Source organism: Salmo salar, chromosome ssa18 (genome assembly GCF_905237065.1).
Source record: "Salmo salar chromosome ssa18, Ssal_v3.1, whole genome shotgun sequence".
Taxonomy (NCBI): domain Eukaryota; kingdom Metazoa; phylum Chordata; class Actinopteri; order Salmoniformes; family Salmonidae; genus Salmo; species Salmo salar.
Genome location: NC_059459.1, coordinates 19665097 through 19690647, shown reverse-complemented (window position 1 = coordinate 19690647; position 25551 = coordinate 19665097). Strand labels below are relative to the sequence as shown.

General features: G+C 42.2%; 1 protein-coding gene across 2 annotated transcripts in view; it reads left to right on the top strand.

Moving 5' to 3' along the window:
• LOC106577006 (phosphatidylcholine:ceramide cholinephosphotransferase 1) overlaps nucleotides 1-9163 on the top strand; it is a 44983-nt gene extending 35820 nt beyond the window's left edge. For both annotated transcript variants that reach the window (XM_014154639.2, XM_014154638.2), the window contains exons 2-6: nucleotides 1600-2463; nucleotides 2793-2910; nucleotides 5243-5396; nucleotides 5896-6062; nucleotides 6173-9163. In XM_014154639.2, the coding sequence (XP_014010114.1) occupies nucleotides 1850-2463; nucleotides 2793-2910; nucleotides 5243-5396; nucleotides 5896-6062; nucleotides 6173-6349 (1230 nt within the window). In that variant the 5' untranslated portion in view covers nucleotides 1600-1849 and the 3' untranslated portion in view covers nucleotides 6350-9163. The remainder of the gene's footprint in view (nucleotides 1-1599; nucleotides 2464-2792; nucleotides 2911-5242; nucleotides 5397-5895; nucleotides 6063-6172) is intronic.
• Nucleotides 9164-25551: the final 16388 nt, after the last annotated feature.

Here is a 25551-nt window from a genome sequence, read left to right as displayed (position 1 = left end):
AAAGGGGGTATATCTCACCAGCGCAGGTCAGGATCAAAGGGAGGGAGACGATGCATCTGAGAACCCTTTTTATAACAGTTGTTTGGATTCAAAATCTGAGTTGTTGACCAACAGCATTACTGTTGAGTTAACCTCCAATCAGATATCAGACCTACAGGATGTAAAGACAACAGAACCTCTGCTACCCAGTGAGACAGAATGGGGGTTACACCATGCCCAAACCAGATGCGCGGGTGCGTCCGCAAATTGATTTTGTCCCCCCACACCAAACGCGATCACGACACGCAGGTTGAAATATCAAAACAAAATCTTAACCAATTATATTAATTCAGGTTGAAAAGCATTAAACGTTTATGGCAATTTAGCTAGCTAGCTTGCAGTTGCTCACTAATTTGTCCTATTTAGCTAGCTTGCTGTTGCTAGCTAATTTGTCCTGGGATATAAACGTAGAGTTATTTTATCTGAAATGCACAAGGTCCTCTACTCTGACAATTAATCCACACAAAACGGTCAACGGAATCTTTCTAGTCATCTCTCCTCCTTCCAGGCTTTTTCTTCATTGATCTTTATATGGCAATTGGCATCTAACTTTCATAATAAGCTGTATTATCCCGACCAACCTCAGTTTATCTTTCAATCACCCACGTGGGTATAACCAATGAGGAGATGGCACTTGGGTATATGCTTCTATAAACCAATGAGGAGATGGGATAGACCGGACTTGCACCGCGTTCAGCGTCACAAATAAAACTGACTTCTTCTATTTTAGCGCTTGGCAACGCAGACGCTGGTTGGCTCAATGATTTGAATAACATGTATTTGTACATTTATTTTGTGCGAGCGGTGTGGTCAGCATGTTAGAGGGAGAATACAACATTCCTAAAACAACACAAAGGAAATCCTAGCATACAGGTGATAAGAATCACTTTGGGGTCTGGGTCGCCCAACAGTAGCAATCATATTGCTTGGTCTGTAATTTGTTCAGTGGTTTTAGGTGGTAACTGTCTAAAAGATGACTGACTTAGGTTAGTTTTAGGGTATACTGAAGCAAGTCCTGTCACTTCTGCTTATCAAAGTCTTTGATAAATCAGTATACTGTATCAAACTGTAGGGAGATTCCTAACCAGCAATATTTACCTTTTTTTTAGGGCTGTAATATACAGTATGTTGACAGTTTACAATGGGATCTCAATGTCATTGTCTGTTGTGGTTTTACTGGTTTTAATTGGCTGTCAGAATATGATAGTCATAGATATTTCTCAGTGGCTTGGTACATAAAAAGGCTAAAGCCACACAGGATGTGTGTCCTCTGAAAGGATTGTCTACTGTAGAGATCAAAGACGGAAACGTGCTTCTATTGGGTTGTTCCTATGAGTGTTGCTGTTGTAAAAATAGCTTTTGAATGATGTGCGTAATTGATAGCATGTGTTCATCTGAAGGAAATAGAGCTTAACTGGTTTCAGTGTTGATTTCAGTGACCTACCTGTGGTACTAAAGGCCATGTTACAAGCTAATTATCCTTTTCTATAATTCAACGATTGGTCACTGTCTGCTCTAGGTTGAATCTCAAGTCTCAACCCTTTTTCTCTCCTTTCCCAGGAAAGAGACATACGGGAACCCCATTGAAGTAATGAGGTGAAGAAGCACATAGCAGGCTGAAGCAGCTGGCTACTAGCTACCTTCCATACTCTGCTAAGTCTTCCGGGTGTCCCCATCCAATGCTCCTGAAACGCCATGAGCCACAGCTGGGGAGGATTTACTACTCCATAGACTGCCATATCTCCTGCAGCCTTTCCCTCTCTGTCCTCGGGCCCCCCTTGGCCCCTTCCCCCCTTCCCCATTGGCCGAGATGAAGAAGGTGGGGCAGTGGTCGGCGGAGGAGGTGTCCCATTGGCTGAGCGAGGAGGGGATGCAGGAGTACGGCGACTCCCTCCAGCAGGCGGACGGCCCTGCCCTGCTGCGGCTCACCCCGAATGACTTCCTGACCCCGCCCCTCTCACTGGTCTCCTCAGACAACGGGCGGCAGCTCTTGGAACGGCTGGAGACCCTACGGATCGAGCACCACATTGAGGAGCACCAAAAAAACGGCCACGCCAATGGCCATGGGAGGCTGCCCAACGGCACTGCCAAGCCCCTGCGGAAAAGCTCGCTGGGGCTTAATGGCTTCCGGAAGGAGATGGTCCAAATCCCCATCCCCATGTTGGAGGCTGAACGCTCTGGGTTCCCCCAGGAGTGGGGCAAGACAGGCGTAGCGTTCCTCTACGCAGTGTGCTGCTTTGTCACTACCACTGTGGTCATCTCGGTGGTCCATGAGAGGGTGCCGGCCAAGGAGCATACCCCACCGCTGCCCGATAAGTTCTTTGACATTTTTGACCGGGTGGAGTGGGCCTTCTCTATCTGCGAGATCAATGGCATGCTGCTGGTGAGTCTGTGGCTGCTGCAGTGGACCCTGCTCAAGTACAGGTGAGACAACATTAGTGTGATAAGAGTAGACCATGGGGCAGTGTTTACCTGTTTAAATTGTAACCTTCAACTTTGAACTTTATTTTTCTGGGATACCCAATGGCTACATTACAGGCTGACTAAATTGCAATCGTCTGCCAGATCTCACCACGCCTGGATATGCGTTTAACATATCAGCTAACCACATATGATATAGCAATCTGATGCTCGACTTGGCAGTTAATGATGTGGCATGCAACCATAGGTTGATGCAATGCAACATCTGCAATGTAGTCAGCCTGGAATGTGACCGTAGATAACTAACCAATAACCTGTATCTCTGTGTCCAGATCAATAATCATCCGTCGGTTCTTCTTCATTGTGGGTACCCTCTACCTGTACAGATGTGTCACCATGTACATAACAACTCTGCCTGTTCCAGGGATGCACTTCCAATGCTCTCCAAAGGTTTGTTTCCTTCCAAATCCAAGCAACAGTAGGCAGTCAGTTGCTAACACTCACTGTGACCTACCAGCACCCGCATCTATTTCCATCAATGATGTGTCATTGCTGCTATAGTATTCTGATTCTCTGGGCTATTCTTGCATATAAACATTACAGTTGGATATTAAAAACAACACCCCCTAAAGACAAACTCAACAGAAAGAGATCTAGACCTTGTTTTCAGTTTAACGCCCCCCAGTCCTCTTCACAGGACATTGATCACATGAAAAAGATAAAAACCATTCTGTTGCATGTGTACAACTTAAAAGAGCTATTTTTTAAACTGCTCGAGTGCTCATCAGGCATGAGTTTCCTTTCACTGTTTTCGCTTCTCACATCCTAACCCTGTGACTAAAGAGCCAGATGAGGTCAAGTTATACTGAGGTAGCATGTGGTTTAAATGTGACTCATCTTAATACTATATAGTTCCCTATTGAAACTCTTTTGAAGTATCGAAGAATTTAAGTTTACAAAATGGTAGCTCCTCCCACCACAGAACAAAGCGGTGGGTGGGAGTTCAGTGTATAGAAACGTTCCCACTCCCTCTGTTGCCCAAGGCCATTGGGAGGGATGTGTATTGTTCCCTCGTTCCGCCCTCCAACTTTCCTCCCCTCCTCCTCTACTCTATTCCCCTCCCAGCAACAGATGAAGGTCTTTTTATGTACTGTCATGCCCTGGGCCTGGTTTCCTGTTCTAAACCTCTATCTGAATTGGAACAGGCTGTCCTCCATCACACAGACCAACTGTGAAGTGGCTTCCTCTTGTGCTTATTTGTGTGTGTGTGTGTGTGTGTGTGTGTGTGTGTGTGTGTGTGCGCGTGTTTATTTGTGCGTGTGTGTGCATGGGGTTATTTTTGTGTGTGTGTGCCTACCACATGCATGCATGCAATGTAGTGTTGGTTGAGTCACCTGCTGTACCTGATCCACAAAGTTTGTCTTCTGTGTTCCCTATTTGAGTTAAACTGTAGCATACATAATGGAGAACAAAAACCTTAAGAGAGCGCATACAGACATGTGACTAGCTGACTGGACATTAGAGGTCGACCGATTATGATTTTTCGAAGCCGATAACGATTATTGGAGGACCCAAAAAATCCGATACCGATTAATCCGCCGATTTTATATTAAAAAATAATAAAAAAATATGTATTATATATATATTATTAATTTTTTGCCCTTTTTTTTGTAGCTTTTTTTTGTATTTATTTATTTATTTGTAATAATGACAATTACAACAATACTGAATAAACACTTATTTTAACTTAATTATAACATAATAATACACAGAAATACGAGCCTTTGGTCATTAATTTGGTCAAATCCGGAAACATCATATCAAAAACGAAACGTTTATTATTTTAGTGAAATACGGAACCGTTCCATATTTTATCTAACGGGTGGCATCCCTAAGCCTAAATATTCCTGTTACATTGCACAACCTTCAATGTTATGTCATAATTATGTACAATTCTGGCAAATTAATTACGGCCTTTGTTAGGAATAAATGGACTTCACACAGTTCGCAATGAGCCAGGCGGCCCAAACTGCTGTATATACCCTGACTGCTTGCACGGAACGCAAGAGAAGTGACACAAATTCATGTTAGCAGGCAATATTAACTAAATATGCAGGTTTAAAAATATATACTTGTATATTGAATTTAAAGAAAGGCATTGATGTTTATAGTTGGGTACATTGGTGCAACGACAGTGCTTTTTTCGCAAATGCGCTTGTTAAATCATCACCCGTTTGTCGAAGTAGGCTGTGATTCGATGATAAATGAACTGGCACCGCATCGATTATATGCAACACAGGACACGTTAGATAAACTAGTAATATCATCAACCATGTGTAGTTAACTAGTGATTATGTTAAGATTGATAGTTTTTTATAAGATAAGTTTAATGCTAGCTAGCAACTTAACTTGGCTTCTTGCTGCCCTCGCATAACAGGTAGTCAGCCTGCCATGCAGGCTTCTCGTGGAGTGCAATGTAAGGCAGGTGGTTAGAGCGTTGGACTAGTAACTGGAAGGTTGCAAAAACTAATCCCCGAATCCCCCCTGAACAAGGCAGCTAACCCCCATTCCGTTATTGAAAATAAGAATGTGTTCTTAATCTGACTTGCCTAGTTAAATAAAGGTGTAATAAAATACCGATTACCGATTTTGTTATGAAAACTTGAAATCGGCCCTAATTAATCGGCCATTCCGATTAATCGGTCGACCTCTACTGGACATTGTTGAATGATTGACATATTGACACATAAATTGACACATAACGGTATGTGTGTCGTTGCAGCTATTTGGGAACTGGGAGGTTCAGATGAGGAGGATCATAAAGCTGATCGCCGGCGGAGGCCTGTCAATCACCGGCTCCCACACCATGTGTGGAGACTACCTGTACAGCGGCCACACAGTCATTCTAACGCTATCATATCTCTTTATCAAAGAGTGTAAGTATTACATAGACACAACCATGCTAATGCTAACCTATCCCTTTATCAAAGGGTAAAAGTAGGCTACAGGTTTACCGTCATGCTAACACCATCACTTTACTCTATCATTATAAGCTTAGCACTTCTGTCCTTTCACCTTTTCTCTGTTCTCTTCTCTGAGATTACCAGTTGGCTGTTTTCCACTGCTCATACAAAAGGTTTTAGAATTTCAGTAAAGGTTTGCCCAAGCAATAGAGAGATAAGCCGACTTCTTGTGTAAATTCTGTGTTAATAACAGTGGTGTCACATTATGTTGAACTGTACTGTTGTGATGTTAGCCATGTCTTTTATGCTGCAGTGACATCTAGTGGATGGTTGTGGAAGTCTGGTTTGAAAGACTACATAGTTTGCTTTGGAACAATGTGTTAGGTAAATGCATTTCATTGTTGATTATTGAAACAAAATAATGTCTCTCTGTATATTCCATTAACCCTTCCCTGTCTCTCTCTGTTGTCAGATTCCCCTAAGAGGTTTTGGTGGTACCACTGGTTCTGCTGGACTCTGAGTGCAGTAGGCATCTTCTGCATCCTGCTGGCCCATGACCACTATACTGTGGACGTGGTGGTGGCTTATTTCATCACAACACGTCTCTTCTGGTGGTACCACACCATGGCCAACCAGCAGGTGGGGAGCCAACACGCCGGTCTCCATTATCTGATGTTAAATGTGGCTTATTTTAGCTTAAGTGGCATTATTCTACTTGTATTTATTTTCTCTGTTGTGTTTTCATTCAGGCGCTGAAAGAGACGTCCCAGAGTAACCCATTCTCCAGAGTCTGGTGGTTTCGACTGTTCCAGTACTTTGAGGAAAACGTCAAGGGCATTGTCCCTCGAAATTATCAGCTGCCGTGTTCATGGCGATCGTCTCTGTGGAGCCAGGGGGTAAAGTACAGCAAAGTGGACACCCAGTGACCCAGGTTACGTGAGGGGTGGGAGCTGAGCGAGAGACCTCCTGAAGTTGTGATCGTCTGAAGGAGATGGTGTCGTGTTGCCAAGCCAGTGCTGTTCCCTTGACTTGTTGGGCTCATATTAGAAAAATCCCAGTTCTGGCTAGCACTGTGACCATAGTCTTACACTAGCGCTAAAAATAATTTTATTTGGGGAAAGGTTTTTGAAAACTTAGCACACTACTTTGATCATGTCTTTTTTGCTTGAGACACTTTGCAATGTTGCGTTGTCTACAGCAGATCTGGTTGATATTTAAATATTATATTTCAATTATTTTAGTTTTTTTGTTTTGACCGTGGCTGTAACAAGTAGTTTAGACTCTTTTTCTCTGCAAATAATTTGAGAAATTCTGGTCCGATAAGGTCGACCAAGTGCAAATCATGTCACTGAAATGTTTATTTGATAACCAAAATGCCATACGTTGTCTGGGGGAGTTTTAGATGCAAAGCATTTTTTTTATTTTTTAACAAATTACTTTTTTGTCAACTACAACGTGGCAATGGTGCAAAAAAAAATTTTTTTCTAACAATTGCAACTTTATTTTTCAAAACAAATAATGTCCCCAAAAATATTTTTAGATTTTTACCTTTTTCAAGATTGAATGCTGAAAGCAGAAGAATCTGTGGTATTTAGAATTGTTCCAGTGCCTTCCTTAGCTTGATTGTACTATGTGTCTGTGTTCCTCTGCCTCGCGCGTGTCTGTCTGACTGCCCACAAGGTTGGCATGAAGCGGTTCCAAATGATCGTTCAAGTCCTGTTCGCATGAATGTAAGAATAATAATGCCAGCCTTATATGGTAATTAGTCTTCCCAAAACCAAAAACAGTGAGACGAGTGAAATGTCCTGTCTATTTATTTATGTTTTCATATATAATATTTTTTTTCCATAGCCGGTGATGTTATAGCAGTTAATGAAGGACCGTTAAATTGTTTGGTTATGTCCTAATCATTTACTGACCCTTAGCCAGTCTTGACCGTGTTCTAATCTTGTTCCAATCCTATTCCAACCATGTCCTTGCAAGATGGTCCCAGAGGGTTTTCAGTCCTCTAACATGTCATTAAGATTTTAAAGCTCATTGACTTGCTAATAATCTTGTATCAAAGGCTAGTTGCTAACTTTGAAAGAATGATGAAAACCAGGAAACCCTCTGGACCTCAAGGACTGTACTAGAGTTGTGCAGCACACCTACAAGTCTTTGTAAGAGATACTGAATCCCTATTTTGTCAAACAGTGTTCTCGATACAGACCCAGAAAATACATCTTACTGGCTGTTGTAGACTTGGCCAATAGAGCAGTGTGTTCCTGAATGCAGCCTGCCAGAATGTCTTACTGATAAATAGGGCCGGAAGGACACCAGTATCACAATATTTTTTCCATTGCAAAAATGAAAACCCGAAGCAGGCTAACTCTTTGGTCCTTTTAAAAACCTACTGTATGTAAAATAGTGTGCTATAGCTCCTGAGTGGCGCAGCTGTCTAAGGCACTGCATCTCAGTGCTAGAGGCGTCACTACAGACACCCTGGTTCGAATCCAGGCTGTATCACAACCGGCCGTGATTGAGAGTCCCATAGGGCGGCGCACAATTGGCCCAGCGTCGTCTGGGTTTGGCTGGTGTAGGCCGTCATTGTAAATAAGAATTTGTTCATAACTGACTTGCCTAGTTAAATAAAGGTAAATAAAAAAAATAGCTCGGAAAAGAAATAAATGTGACTATAGATGACATCATAATGATGTTTGTTTCTGACATTAGGACTGTTTTCCTAAAGAAGTTAATCCCGCTTCGTGCTTTGTTTCCCTGCCACGATACTGACGAGTATCTTGATACTGGTATCATCCTGGCCCTACTGATAAAGACAAGCTTCTTGTGATTATTTATCTGTCTTATTGACATACATGTTGATCTTAATGCAGTTCAGTGGTGATATGCCATCTTTGAACTTTGTCAAATGTATAGGGCTTTTCAATGTTGACTTGTTTAAAAACAGAAGTTTGAGGCAAAGTTATCTTGAGGCTGAAAGGGGACGTTGGTAGTTACAATCATGTATTGGTACTGTCCTGAATTACATTGGCTGGCAAGTTTGCAATGCCAAAAATACTTTAGTCACAACTACCTACTAAAGAAGCTAACAAATTGTACAAAGCCAATGGGCGAGGGGGCCAAATGCACAGTACTGGGGATCTAATGTACGGACAAATCCACACAACAGACAACGTACTGATTACCATGAATGTGAAAATGGTCTCTAATGATCCTCGATACACTGGTGCATTAAAATGATTTGTGTTACCATTCCAACAGCACAACATGTTTTCTCTGAAGTAGAGCTGGATCGAGTCTTAAGAAATTACCTCAGTTCAGCTGTCTGACTGGAGAGACTGAACTGATGATAACATGACACTTTCTGTTATGAAAATGCAGCATGGCCCAGTATAATAGAACTGAATGGTGAGACAGGACAGGTTAATATAATGGACCTCAATTGTATTTATTCTTTAAAAAGAGGTCTAGCCTCTAATCATTGTTGTACATTTTTATGTCATGATGGGGTTTTTTTGTGTCCTAAAGAGTAGCAGTACTAAATCGATAATGATGACATAATTTGAATGCTGAATTGATGTGCTATTTCTTCTAATGGTGAATGTTTTGACAAATGTTATTTTGCCTCTTAGCTTGAGGAGGCAGCGGTGGTTGTCCTCTAAAGAAAAGGTTGGGACACCTTCGTTCAAGGGGTATAAGGTTGTATGTTTATGGCTATATTAAAAGTACATAAACTTTAATGAGTTTAGCATGTACCCATGTGACAGACACAATGCTGGTCTCATTGACAGCTTCGGCTATGTCAAAAATGTATGAATGTGAATGGCAGATCAGATGTCTCTATATAGGCTTATTGATGTAAACCTCTCTAAAGCCATCTACAGCTGTAACATGAGAGGAGTTTGGGGATATTCGCCTTGAGCCCCTTCAATCCAGACATTTCTCTCTTAAAAAGGAAGCCAGTAGTGGTGGAATGTTTGAACCATTTCTGAAATCCTTCGACGTTAGATGCATTAAGGGCCATATTTTGACTTGAAGTGCACATGCCTAACTTAAACCGGGCAGTGAAAGTCGGAATATGTGCCCTGATAAATATATATACAGTACCAGTCAAAGGTTTGGACACCTACTCATTCAAGGGTTTTTCTTTATTTGTACTATTTTCTACATTGTAGAATAATAGTGAAGACATCAAAACTATGAAATAACACATGGAATCATGTAGTAACCAAAAAAGTGTTAAACAAATCAAAATATATTTGAGATTCTTCAAAGTAGCTAACCTTTCCCTTGATGACAGCTTTGCACACGCTTGGCATTCTCTCAACCAGCTTTATGAGGTAGTCACCTGGAATGCATTTCAATGAACAGGTGTGCCTTGTTAGAAGTTAATTTGTGGGTTTTTGTTTCCTTAATGCATTTGAGCCAATCAGTTGTGTTGTGACAAGGTAGGAGTGGTATACAGAAGATGGCCCTATTCCATATTACGGCAAGAACAGCTCAAATAAGCAAAGAGAAATGACAGTCCATCATTACTTTAAGACATTAAGGTCAATCAATCTGGAAAATGTCAAGAACTTTGAAAGTGCAGTCACAAAAACCATCAAGCGCTATGATGCAACTGACTCTCAAGAGGACCGCCACAGGAAAGGAAGACCCAGAGTTACCTCTGCTGCAGAGGATAAGTTCATTCGAGATACCAGCCTCAGAAATTGCAGCCCAAATAAATGCTTCAGAGTTCAAGTAACAGACACATCTCAACATCAACTGTTCAGAGGAGACTGCGTGAATTATTTTTTTTTATTTCACCTTTATTTAACCAGGTAGGCTAGTTGAGAACAAGTTCTCATTTACAACTGAGACCTGGCCAAGATAAAGCAAAGCAGTGCGACACAAACAACAACACAGAGTTACACATGGAATAAACAAGCGTACAGTCAATAACACAATAGAAAAAAGAAAGTCTATATACAGTATGTGCAAATGGCATGAGGAGGTAAGGCAATAAACAGGCCATAGTAGCGAAGTTATTACAATTTAGCAAATTAACACTGGAGTGGTAGATGTGCAGATGATGATGTGCAAGTAGAAATAGTGGTGTGCAAAAGAGCAGAAAAGTAAATAAAAACAATATGGGGATGAGGTAGGTAGATCAGACGGGCTATTTACAGATGGGCTATGTACAGCTGCAGCGATCGGTTAGCTGCTCAGTTAGCTGATGTTTAAAGTTAGTGAGGGAAATATAAGTATCCAGCTTCAGCCATTTTTTTATTTTTTTTGCAATTCTTTCCAGTCATTGGCAGCAGAGAACCGGAAGGAAATGCGGCCAAAGCAGGTGTTGGCTTTGGGGATGACCAGTGAGAGATACCTGCTGGAGCACATGCTACGGGTGGGAGTTGTTATTTGTGACCAGTGAGCTGAGATAAGGCGGAGCTTTATCTAGCATAGACTTATAGATGACCTGGAGCCGGTGGGTCTGGCGAGGAATAGGTAGCAAGGACAAACCGACAAGAGCATACAGGTCGCAGTAGTGGGTGGTATATGGGGCTTTGGTGACAAAACGGATGGCACTGTGATAGACTGCATCCAGTTTGCTGAGTAGAGTGTTTGTTGGCTATTTTGTAAATGACCGCTGAAGTCGAGGATCTGTAGGATAGTCAGTTTTACGAGGGTATGTTTGGCAGGTTGAGTAAAGGAGGCCGATTTCTAGATTTTATTTTGGATTGGAGATGTTTAATATGAGTCTGGAAGGAGAGTTTACGCTCTAGCCAGACACCTAGGTATTTGTAGTTGTCAACATATTCTAAGTCAGAACCGTCCAGAGTAGTGATGCTAGTCGGGTGGGCGTGTGCAAGCAGCGAACGGTTGAAAAGCATGCACTTAGTTTTACGAGCGTTTAAGAGCAGTTAGAGGCCACGGAAGGAGTGTTCTATGACATTGAAGCTCATTTGGAGGTCCAAAGAAGGGCCAAATGTATACAGAATGGTGTCGTCTGCATAGAGGTGGATCAGGGAATCACCCGAAGCAAGAGAGACATCGTTGATATATACAGAGAAAAGAGTCGGCCCGGGAATTGAACCCTGTGGCACCCCCATAGAGACTGCCAGAGGTCCGGACAACAGGCCCTCTGATTTGACACACTGAACTCTGAAAAGTAGTTGGTGAACCAGGCAAGGCAGTCATTTAAGAAACCAAGGCTGTTGAGTCTGCCGATAAGAATGTGGTGATTGACAGAGTCGAAAGCCTTGGCCATGTCGATGAAGACGGCTGTACAGTACTGTCTTTTATCGATGGCGGTTATGATATCGTTTAGTACCTTGAGCGTGGCTGAGGTGCACCCATGACTAGCTCGGAAACTGGAAACCAGGCCTTTGTGGTTGACTTGCTGCAAAGAAACCATTACTAAAGGGCAGCGATAAGAAGAACAGACTTGCTTGGGCCAAGAAACACGAGCAATGGACATTAGACCGGTGGAAATCTGTCCTTTGGTCTTATGAGTCCAAATATGAGATGTTTGGTTCCAAAAATACAGGTCTCCGCATGTGTGGTTCCCACTGTGAAGCATGGAGGAGGAGGTGTGATAGTGTGGGGGTGCATTGCTGGTGACACTGTCTGTGATTTATTTAGAATTCCAGGCACACTTAACCAGCATGGCTACCACAGCATTCTGCAGCGATACGCCATCCCATCTGGTTTGTGCTTAGGCTGTGTTAGGGCTATTTGACCAAGAAGGAGTATGATGGAGTGCTGCATTAGATGACCTCAGCATATGTGGGAACTCCTTCAAGACTGTTGGAAAATCATTTTCAAGTGAAGCTGGTTGAGAGAATGCCAAGAGTGTGCAAAGCTGTCATCAAGGCAAACGGTGGCTACTTTGAAGAATCTCAAATATAAAATATATTTTGATTTGTTTAACACTTTTTTTTTTGGGGGTTACTACATGATTCCATATGTGTTATTTCAATGTAGAAAATAGTCAAAATAAACAAAAACCTTTGAGTACTGTAGGTGTGTCCAAACGTTTGACTGGTACTGTATATAACACTTTTTTTGTCTCCTGGCCATAGTTTGGGAGAGAAGTTAGTCCATGGTTGCAAACTAAGCTGGAAAAAACATTTTTATTTTAGAATAATGACAGCTAACGTAATTATGTATGTTTAATTTGTGTGAATCAACATTACAATTTTTCATGTGTTTTTTTTGTGTATACCAGATGGCTGTAAGCTAGAATAAATGAATAGGACAGAGAGTTATATCTGGGAGGCTTTCAAATAAAACAATTTATTATTCAGCATTTTAGCAGTGTCCTCTGTCCATGATTGGAAGCTGTGGCTAGACGGAACCCAAGATTGCTGTGGTCTTATGTCCCACCCGGACGAAGCACAGAGGTTCATAAACATTTTCACTCTGGGGCCCCCTTCAACATGGTGTAACACAGAGGATCATCCCCCCCCCCCCCGTGTGTATATACACCACGTCTATTTCTATAGGCACAGGCACTGTTCACACCCCTCTTGTTGGCAAGGAGAACATTTTGCAGGTTTTAATCTTATTTCCTGCAATTCTATACATTTTGCCATGTCTATTGTGCATGCATTCATGTGATATTTGAGTGACTCAAACATTACAACCAGATCTATGGGATAAAAAAAAGCTAGCAAAAAATTGTTAGCTGACATGGGCTAGTTGATCTGGACATTTCTTAGAAATTATAAATAGTTCTCCTCTAAGGTATGCAATGACATGACAAGAGAAAAACTGATGACTCACTACCCAAATTCGAAATTGCATCTTGTGCAATCTACTATTACAACTTTCAAGAGTAATTTGGTGTTTTGTTGATGGTGGTAGAAAACGCTGTCAGACGCTGCTCCAGTATCTCCTGTAAGTGTTCAATTGCGTTGATATCTGGTGACAGACGGCCACGGCATATGGTTTACATTGTTTTCATGCTCATCAAACCGTTTAGTGACCACTAGAGCCCTGAGGATGAGGGCATTGTCATCCTATTAGGGCATGGCCATGGTTCTACATTGGGGCATTGTCATCCTATTAGGGCATGGCCATGGCCTACATTCTAGATGATGGGGAGTTTGCATAACCTCCAGTGTAATTCTAATGGCTTGTGAAAAGCTGGAGAACCCTGAAGTTTTATTCACTGGATGAAAGAAGCTGCAGATTATATTTATCTCAAGTGCTGGGTCCTCGGCTCACTCAACTATTTACTGGCAGTCTGGAAAGATTGTGCTGGCCAGCCAAGCCTGACTCCCACACACTACTACACAGACTTACTTCAATAATTAGGCCAGAGTGATCATGGTCTCTGGGAGGGTTGGAGAGTGAATCTACTTTAGAATGAAGGCTTGTACATTCACTCTTCTGTGTGTGCTCTATTTACTATGAACCCTATCATTAAGTTTGGGGCCCTGGGTCTGAAACTCGTCCTGTGCAACTGGGTCCTGGACTTCCTGACGGGCCACCCCCAGGTGGTGAAGGTAGGAAACAACACCTCCACTTCGCTGATCCTCAACACAGGGACCCCACAAGCGTGCGTGGTCAACCCCCTCCTGTACTCCCTGTTCACCCATGACTGCGTGGCCAAGCACGCCTCCATCTCAATCATCAAGTTTGCAGACAACACAACAGTAGTAGGCCTGATTACCAACAATGATGAGACAGCCTACAGGTAGGAGGTGAGTGCCCTGGTGGAGTGATGCCAGGAAAATAAACCTCTCCCTCAACGTCAACAAAATGAAGGAGCTGATAGTGAACTTCAGGAAACAGCAGAGGGCGCACGCCTCTATCCACATCGACGGGACCGTAGTGGAGCAGGTGGAAAGCTTCAAGTTCCTCGGCGTACACATCACTGACAATCTGAAATGGTCCACACAGACAGTGTGGTGAATAAGGCGCAACAGCGCCTCTTCAACCTCAGGAGGCTGAAGAAATTTGGCTTAGCCCCTAAGACCCTCAAAAAACTTTTACTGATGCACAATTGTGAGAATCCTGTAGGGCTGTATCACTGCCTGGTACGGCAACTGCACATCCCGCAACCGCAAGGCTCTCCAGAGGGAGGTACGTTCTTCCCAACGCATCACCGGGGGCAAACTACCTGCCCTCTAGGATACCTACAGCACCCAATGTCACAGGAAGGCAAAAAAGATTATCAAGGACATCAACCACCCGAGCCACTGCCTGTTCACCCCGCTATCATCCAGAAGGGGAGGTCAGTACAGGTGCATCAAAGCTGGGACAGAGTGACTGAAAAACAGCTTCTATCTCAAGGCCATCAGACTGTTAAAAAGCCATCACTATCTGGCTACCACCCGGTTACTCAACCCTGCACCTTAGAGGCTGCTGCTCTATATACATAGACATGGAATCACCTGTCACTTTAGTAATGGAACACTAATCACTTTAATAATGTTTACATACTGCTTTACTCATTTCATATGTATATACTGTATTCTATTCTACTGAATTTTAGTCAATGTCACTCTGACATTGCTCATCCTAATATTTATTTATTTCTTAATTCCATTATTTTACTTTTAGATTGGTGTGTATTGTTATGAATTGTTATATACTACTGCACTGTTGGAGCTAGAAACACAAGCATTTTGCTACACCCACAATAAAATCTGCTAAATATGTGTATGTGACTAAAACAATTTGATTTGATTTGATATAAGCTGATCTATAGAGAGAAACTGTCCACAAGGACATTGTGTCTTTTCTGGCATGGGGCACTTTGCAGAATGGATCAGTCTGTCTTCCAATCTGGCCACTCTACGGTCCTCTGCCATCATGTCTTCTACCAACATTTAACCATCCCAAGGCTATGCTGTATGCACTCATAGTTGCAAATCATCTTGAATAATACAAATATTACTTAAAAGTGCTCTGTAACACAGTGCTACAATCACAATATGATCAACATGTGTCACAAATGAACTACTGGTGTGTACAATTACATGACCAGAACCTGACCCTGTGACACTATCATGGCCAGAATAAACCAATACTAAAACAGCCTAGATGAAGCCATTACACTGTGATGTCAGCTCTGCCGTTCCTTTCACCAAGATGCTGCCAAGGCAAACATCACTCTGCTGGAGGAGTTCACAAAGCCATTCTATTCCAAGTAGAAGTGCATTCTCAAAACATAATACCAAACTTAGTCTGGGAGCACGTTCTTGGAGAGCAAATGGAGAACGAGATTTATTTATGGGTGACTGGAAAGAAGGTATCATGGGAAAATAGGATTTGTGGGTCCAAACCTCCATGGGGATATTCTTATTCTTTTACTGTATGTGTCTCTGTAGTCTAGAGCAGGGATGGGCAACTTAATGGGGGTAATGCAACTTGTGTACTCTACTATTCTAACTCTCAACAGTAAATTGAGACCTGACTGAGCCCCCCCCCCAATAAATAAACAAATAATATATATACTCACTACATGACCAAAAGTATGTGGACATTCTGGGAAGGCTTTCCACTAGATGTTGGAACGTTGCTGCAGGAACTTAGTGAGGTCGGCCACTGATGTTGGGCGATTAGGCCTGGCTCGCAGTCGGTTTTCCAATTCATACCAAAGGTGTTCGATGGGGTTGAGGTCAGGGCTCTGTGCAGGCCAGTCAAGTTCTTCCACACCAATCTTGACAACCCATTTCTGTATGGACATTGCTATGTGCACGGGAGCATTGACATGGGGAAACAGGAAAGGGCCTTCCCCAAACTGTTGCAACAAAGTTGTAAAGCACGGAATCGTCTAGAATGCCAATGTATGCTGTAGCCAGAACCATGAAAAACAGATGGTGAAGCGTGATTCATCACTCCAGAGAACACGTTTTCATTGCTTCAGAGTCCAATGGCAGCGAGCTTTACACCACTCCAGCCGATGCTTGCCATTGCGCATGGTGATCTTAGGCTTGTGTGCGGCTGCTCGGCCATGGAAACCCATTTCATGAAGCTCCCGACAAACAGTTATTGTGCTGACGTTGCTTCCAGAGGCAGTTTGTAACTCGGTAGTGAGTGTTGCAACAAGGACAGATGATTTTTACTCCGTGCTTCAGCACTCGGAGGTCCCGTTCTCTGAGCTTGTGTGGCCTACCACTTCACAACTGAGCCATTGTTGCTCCTAGACATTTCCACTTCAAATCTATTTATAAAGCCCTTCTTACATCAGCTGATATCTCAAAGTGCTGTACAGAAACCCAGCCTAAAACCCCAACAGCAAGCAATGCAGGTGTAGAAGCACGGTGGCTAGGAAAAACTCCCTAGAAAGGCCAAAACCTAGGAAGAAACCTAGAGAGGAACCAGGCTATGAGGGGTGGCCAGTCCTCTTCTGGCTGTGCCGGGTGGAGATTATAACAGAACATGGCCTTCACAGTAACAGCACTTACAGTTGACCAGGGCAGCTCTAGCAAGGCAGAAATTTGAGGAACTGACTTGTTGGAAAGGTGGCATCCTATGACAGTGCCATGTTGAAGGCCACTGAGCTCTTAAGTAAGGCCATTCTACTGCCAATGTTTTTCAATGGAGATTGCATGGCTGTGTGCTTGATTTTATACACCAAATAGCCAAATCAATTTATTTTGAGGGGTGTCCACATACTTTTGTATAAATAGTGTATAAATTAATAATCATCCGCATATGTCACTTATGCCTGGAGAGAGTAAGTAGAAAGTCTTATAGTAGAGACACTTTTACCTTGTAGATTCTCAGCATCAGTGAAACTAAACATGCTCCTGTCCTCCACAATCTTATGGTGCCAAGGAAAGTGACTTCCTCCATATATCATCCTTTACCCAGAAGGCTACTTTCATCTTCAGCTCTGGGTTTCATCTCTGGCTGTTAGCAGGTTTCTTTTGGTTGGGGGAGGGTGGAAATGGGAAATGTTTGTGACCGTGTCTGAGCAGATGTCAGAATGTCTGTCTGGTCTCCATTGACGCCTGTCAGAGCGTGTTTGTCAGAGTGTCACCTAGATAATGCAGCTTAGTCTATAATGAAATGCTCTCTAACTCAATGCGTCATAGTAGCTGTAGCTGGCTGCTCTTCTTCACAGTCATATGGATTATTGTGGCGACTACAATTGACACATCTGTCTCATGCTGTATGTACTGTATGTACTGTATATAATGGACAGTTTGATTAATGATCTAGTTTAGTTAGCTAAGTGTTCAATCCGCAGTGGCTCTCAACATGTGGTCTCAGACCCAGACATTGGCCCTTAGGCAGTTCCAAGAGATCCATGATTTTAAAAAAATGTGCAAAGCTGTCATCAAGGCAAAGGGTGGCTACTTTGAATAATCTCAAATATAAAATATATTTGTTCAACATTTTTTTGGTTACTACATGGTTCCATATGTGTTATTTCATAGTTTTGATGTCTTCACTATTATTCTACAATGTAGAAAATAGTACAAATAAAGAAAAACCCTTGAATGAGTAGGTGTTCTAAAACTTTTGACTGGTAGTGTATATTTCTGAAATAAATCATGTTGATTTTCTAGTGGGTATGACAATGCCCAGTGGGTCAGTGTTGAAAGTCTTTTAGCTCTTACTGGGATTAGAACCATCACATTACGAATCAAGGTATTTCATACTCTTATGAGGATCCTTCAACAAAAACTCTAGAGCTGTGCAACATTCAATTACCCTCAAGAGTTATACAGATGTAGGATCTTAATTTAGTTTGCTACAGAAGGAAAATTATTCTGCAGCAACAGGAAATGTGAATTATTATGTGGATTATAATTAATTGACATATTTTGTGGTGGTTGATACATTTTTCACAAGGTTAAATCAAGTCTGAAATTTCAAAGTGGAAACTACAAACTTCAGAAGCCTATTTAAGCCTCAAATACACTAGAAGTTTTACATTTCCAGCATTGCGGGAAAGTTCTCCTGCAACAGGGTGGTCAAATTAAGATCCTACATCTGTATGTTTCATATAGAAATAAGAATAACAACCCAACATACAGTAATCATATTGGCAGAGAGCAGGTTCATTGTTTTATGTATGTAGGCCATTGGTTTATTGATGACTCTAGGGTCAATGGACCAAAGAATCATCATATATCATTTAATCTCTGACGTGAAAATATCTAATGAAACGCTATACTCTGTAACCTACAGAGATGCTGGCTCTTACCAATGGTTAACTGGAGGTTAGAATTTCTCATACAGAACCAGTAAGACCCAATGAAGTCTTTAACTTTATTGGAGTTGAAGCTGATTTATCTACTGAACCCCTCCCACTGACTGCAATGAGTTGTCAATTTTGAATGATGGGAGTTGTTTGCTGTGGGAGAATAACCTTTTGCTCCGATAAAATGTTGCAATTGCACATGTAATCGCAGCCCTGGAATAATAATAAAACTCTTGTGACATAGCTGTGGACTAGTGAGGTCATGCCAGTAGAAACTACGCACAAGGAGGATAGACATTCTTTTTAAATGGATGTAGGAGCCTATAACTGTTTATGATCATGAAGCTACCAGGTCCATTAGGCCAATGCTTAGAGGCTTTGCAATAAGCCTGCTAAAACCTTGAATCCATATACCACCCTTTGTACTAGTATTCCCCATATTGTATTACACAACTTTACTGTGAGACATCTCTTCGCTCACCCTTTAGGACATCACAAGTGCCATTCTGAACAAATTCAATGTGAGTGTATTATGCAATACATGAACAAATTACCCAAGCAACTCAAAGGAATCTCCCTATCTCTTCTCTCCCTCCCTCCCTTTCTTCTCCCCCGTCCTCCGTCTCTCCATCCGTGATATCAGTGATAGAGATGTCGGCATTGCCAGTCCAATTTCCGCGAATCACATTAGCGAGCAGTTGTCTCTGAAGGCCTGTTCTGTTATTCCAGGTGAGCTTCGCTGGCACCGTGTGAAGTCAAATGAAGAGGCCACCACTGGCTCCTAGGCAACTGCAATGAGGCGCAAATCAGAAAACAATGTGAGGGGAATTACTGATACCCCGACCACTATCTCTGACAAGAACAATCAGCTTTTCGTTTTTGCATGCCTGTGTGGGTAATTACATTTGCACTTGATTAGCAAGGAAGCATGCAGCTTCATCTCCCATAGGAGGATTTCTTGAGATATCAAGGTCGGGGCTGATGTGTACAGTAGAGCAAACACAACTGTAATATGCATTGTCTAAATTCAAGTGATAATAGTTGACTGATAGAGAGTAGTTGCAATTGCTCTCTATGACATTTACTGACAGTGATTGCTTGTCAAGAGTAGTCAATGCAATGCTTTGAGGTTTAGACTTTGACTCATAAACTAGACTGACTATCCTCCTGAGGCGGGCAGATTCACACTCTCACTCACTCACTCACTCACTCACTCACTCACTCACTCACTCACTCACTCACTCACTCACTCACTCACTCACTCACTCACTCACTCTCTCTCATTCTCTCTCTCTCTCATTCTCTCTCTCTCTCATTCTCTCTCTCTTACACACACACACACACACACATACATAAAGAAGACGCCATGTCTCCAACTGCTCTCATCATCTTTATCACACACTACCTCAGGCCGGAAAACATCACTCTTGTTTTTAGGATGAGGATAAAAACATGAGGAGCAGAACACAGTGTGACTTCTCATCACAGATCACATTATGCAGGATTTGTCTGTATTTCAGGTTATTTTATTCATATTTTTCTTTAGTACTATCTCTCCCCACCTGTCCTCTCCCCAAGTTTCTCCCCACCTGGCTCTCTGTTTCTCTGGCACCTCTATCTGTTTCTATCTCTTCCCTATCTTTATCTCTTCTCCTGTCTTACATTTTCTATCTTGCTTCCCAGTCCTTGTCCTTCTCCCTCTACTTCTCCTGGCCTTCCTCTGACTCCCTTAATTTCCCCCTGTCTATAAATCACCCTCTCTCTCTCTCTCTCTCTCTCTTTCTCTCATTGTACTGTATGTTAAATACTATCAGTCTCACAGTCTTATCCCTCTCTCTTCAAATATTGAAGAAATTTCAGTTAACTATCACATTTTCCCCTTTGTATTTTCTGGCATGTATATAACTGCTACCAGTTAGAAGTGGTAGTAAATGCAGAGGGGAAAAAGTTAACCCTGGGTAGTTAACTTCTGGGTTGTTGACACCATGCAGGTGGTGGCCTGCTGAGTGTCAAGCTAACGCAGGAATGTGGATACCCTCTGGGCATGGGATAGCTGAGATCAACTTCACAGCCTGGGACAGGAAGGGGGATAGGGAAGAGTTACTAAAACACAGTGTTTACTTTACATACATCCACACTTGGCACAGGACCGAGACAAAAAAGGACAACTAAAATAAATATTGTAATGTCTATTCCCGTTCACTATTTCCAGGCCCAACAACTGATGTTCAATTCAGCTTTCAGCAATGTAAACACAACATTTCGATGTGCAAACACAATGTTTCGACAGACGTATTTGTAAGAGAACTAGCCCATATAACCCATCACACATACAGTAAATACAGTCCACCTGTACTGTCCCTGCAGAAGTCCACGCTGAAATAAGTTCACTGGGGACAGAGAAACATTAGAGCAAAGCTATGGCCTCTGTTCAGCAGTAGAAAAGAGGTACACGTAAGCGCCTGGGTTGTAGCTACAGACGGGTTGAAGAGACGGGGTTCACTTTAGCAGAGGTTGGAGGTCAGTGAAAGACTCTCCCCCACATACAAGTCCTTCCCAGCAGCAGCAGGGGCCTTCTGATTTACGTCTGTCCCTTAGACTGCCTGCGTCTATCTTTAGTCAGGCAGAATTTTATGAGAGTGTTTAAGTGAAGGCCTGCTGTGGCAGAGATGGCAAGCAGGCCTGACCCCAGCCGCTCGCAACAGGGCCTCTGCCGTGACTGACGTAATTTCCTACCTTTGCATAAACATACCCGGGATGCCTGCTTCTTAACAGTGTCATGGTGGGCATGTTTGGCTGGTCGGAGGGAGGCGTGCTCGGAATGAAAGGTGACCAACAGAGATAGGCATGCGCTGGAGTGGAACAGAACTACTTTCATTAGTCTTATGTTTTGAAATGCAATATTTCTTCCTGCTTTTGCAAGAATACCTGCAATTGACTACAACTGAAATGAAATTCCGCCTACTGCAACCCAGGTGTTCAGTGATCATGTTGTGTACTCCACGTATACAGTGTTTATCTTCCACAATCTTCAACAGAGATTCCTCCATCAACCATCGCATACACACAGAACACAGCATGGTACCTAATGCTCCATGAGTCACCCGGTGTGTTTACGTCCCTATTACGTAAGAGCATCTCTGGAGAAGAGAAGTATTCCCCACCAGTGTTGCCACATGTTGCCTTCTCCCAGTAAAATACACAGCAACTTCTCTTCCCTGACAGCTTCGTTCTCTGAGACTAAAACAGTATGGTATGGGTGGTGACCTTTTCAAACGGCTGCTTACCCTACCCAGACAAATGTTTACACACACACGCACGCGCGCACACACACACACTCTGTCTGTCCACCCCATCAGTCTGTATGAGAATCCAATATTACATTGGGTTTCCTGAAGCAGCCAAACAGAACAACCAACAAAGTATTCAGATAGAACAGAAATAGTAATAGTAAAATCATAGAATTAGGACAACACATTTCGATAAATAAATTCCCATATATTAGCCCAACAGTGCAGTCATAAAGGTCTGCTACATATCCATTTAAGAGTGCTGTTTTTGAGAGAACAACTTAGCAGAAGCAGATGGACAAAGACCAATATTAGGACCATAGATAGAGCAGTTGAAGAATAGAGCTATTTCAAAACACTGCTTTTACGACAGCATGGAAAATATGGTGAAAAAGCATGTTGGAGTACAGTAAAAAGTACCCTGAAAGGACACTGAAACCAAATGATTGTCCTGAAGAAACCTAGTAAATTAGCTTGAAAAGGACACAGAACGATGAACGTCCTTCCACCCCTATCAACAACATGGATATACTGGAGTGCCCTAAATGAATGCACCGGACATTTGCCAGTGGGCTGAAGGGTACAGTTAGGATCTAATCTATGATTGATTGATCTACGATGCCCAAGGCACTGTTCCAGTCATGACCCTGTCACCCAGAACCAGATCATATCCACCATATCAAGCCTATTGACACAGCTTTACCACACGTAGTGAAGGCTGAATGTCTGTAAAGATGTGCCCTTCAAGCCAAGAGCATTTCTCCTGTGGCCAAGGTCTCAAGCATGTCACAAAATTATCTCTTGCACAGCATATCAAAAGGTACTGCTCTTCAAAGCATAGACTATTTCAGTGCAATTCATTTGAAGTACTTTCTCCTCACTTTGAAAACGAAAACATTAGGGATTGGAATTCTAATTTAAATTTAAAAGTGATGAGCAAAGATGTCTATGTCTGTGGTAGTAGTTGGAAAGCAGCCTACCTTTCCTGTCACTTGCATTACTTTTGAGCCACCCAGACTCTATGGACTTGGGAAGGAGAGTAGGAAAACAGGGGCATAATACTATGAACTCCACTTGCAAATGATGGATCCCCTGGCACTATTTTTAACTCAGAATATTAACAAAACATTCCCCCTGCAGCCCAAGTCGCGCTTTGAATGAAAAAGAAACAGAATGACACTGCAGTGTACCATTGCCCTGATAGAGCCGTGTCAGACAGTTTGGGACAGGTAGGAAAAGCAATTGAGGAATAATTGGAGAAGCAGGGCCCAAAATAATCCTGTTTCAACTCAGCGGACACAGAGAGGAAACTCTCGCCTCTCCTCAAAAAGAAGATGATATGTGAATAACTTGGGGCTGAGTGGAGAGGATGACAGTGCAGAATCAGACTGATGAGGCTGCCACTTCATATTACCCCTCTAAGGTTACGCTGAAGAACCCTATGTCCTCATCAGAGGACAGCACCATAGGACTGACTACATACAGCAGTGTCTATTTTTGGTATGAGAATCGAAGTTACAGACTTTACTTCACTTCTTACTGTAATATTCGCAAATGCCTCCCAAACATGATGTTTTTAAGCAGCTAATTGGTAGAGCGGTCATAACATTGTGTTGCAGTGATGTGAGGTCGGTGGCTGTGTAAGCATGGGCTATTATCAAAGCCAGATTTACTCACGAATAAACCTTGATGAAGCCCAATTTCACCATACAACAGATAGGTCCAACAATCAGAGTGACATAGACTACTAACTGAAACGGACAAAAAAATAATTGTGAATGTAAATACCAATGTAGACTAGATACACATTAGCCTTTGATGGAGGCATATATCATATAATCTGACAAAATGACACACTGCTCAACTCGGCTCAGCCATAGACCAATGCAGCATCCACAGCTACGCCAATAGGTGGCACTAAAAGACCAAAATGTAAATAATTCGCAACGCAAACGCCATAGGCTTTACAATAGATTTACAATTCTTCCAATGCACAAACACACACACACACATAATAACATTATTATGTGAAATATCATTACACAAACATATATAACAAAGAGGTTTTCGAACTGTCCATATCAACAATCGAAATGACTGAAAAATGCAGTTCAAAACGTCAAAAAAAGTGTCTCATCAAAATGAAATTCTAGCTTGGTAAATCAAAAGCATTCAATGGGTTGTTGTCTATTCCCATGATTCAAAAGTAGCCTAACTCGCAAATTGCTAAGGAAAATGCATTTAGGCCTAACTTTACTTGTAAATTAAGTCAATTTGTCTGTCCTTCCCTCTCGGTGAAAGCGTTGTAGAAGTCACAGCAGAACCCCATGTCCATTACTGTATTCTGCATGCACACAGCAGGGCAGCCATGCACATAGAATGGTTGTAGTGCAGATAGGCACATTCATCTTGTGTAAGCCAAGGCTAGGGCCTGCATTGAGGGACAGAAGAAGCCCCTATCCCACTACGTTCACAAAGCAAATGTAAATGTGTGCTAAATTGTACAAATTGTAAGCAAAAGATGTACTATCTTGATTAAGAAAGCCATATCAAGCTACTTGTTAAGCTCTATCTCTGACTCTGCTGGTGATCCTACATTTTATAAAACAGTAAATGCACTGAAGAGTACAAATTCTTCTTCTGCCCTGCCTAAGCAAGTTCTGTCTGACTCTGGCATCATAACTGAGAAGAATGGGATAAGAGATGCTTTTAACTATCGTTTTATCTCGGCAGGAATTTTATTTGAGAGAAACGGTGGTGTAGTTGACCCTGGTAAGTCAATCGACTGCTCTTGCCTATGCCAGCCTCTAGCTGACTCGAGGGTTAACCCGTCAACTTCTAGTGAATTTTAGTTTTTGTTTCAACAATTTGCTATCTGTGATGTGCTAGATGCCTTGCTTAAGATTGATGTAAAAAACAAAAAATCCACTGGAGCTGTTGCTTGATCAAATTTTGCTGCAGTTCTCTGCCCCTCTTATTGCTGAATCATTAACCCACATTTTTAACCTGACGATTACTGTATATCTGGTACTATCCCCAAGAATTGGAAGGCAGCCCATGTACTCCCCCTCCAAAAATGTGGTGAACCTTGTGACCTAAATAATAATTTTCTTGCTTGGCTAAAATATTAGAATCCTTGATTAATTCTCAGCTAGGATGAAATGTGTTCTAAATGTACGTCAGTCAGGTTTTAGACCAGGTCATAGCACTATCTCTGCTGTATCCCTAGTTGTAAATGATGTGGTTAACTGTATGGATGAAAGGCAACATTGTGCTGCCATCTTCATTGACCTGTCAAATGCTTTTGATACTGTTGATCACTCACTGGCTGTCCTCAATTGGCCAAGACCAGGCTGCTTGCAACTGGTTTAAAAATTACTTGACAGATAGAACACAATGTAGATCTACTGATGGTGTTAAATCAGGTTTCCTGGATATTACAAAAGGTGTCCCGCAGGGGTTGATTCTGGGTCCTGTACTGTTTACATTAACAATATCGACATGTCTATAAAAAATCTGTAATCTGCACTTGTATGCCTAGGATACTGTTGTGTATTCTATTGCCCCCACAGTTAACCAGGCTCTATCTGATCTACCGTCTGCCTTTATTATATTACAGAACAACTTAATTGACCTGAAATTAGTACTGAATGCAGGTAAAACTAAGTATATGTTGTTCTATAGC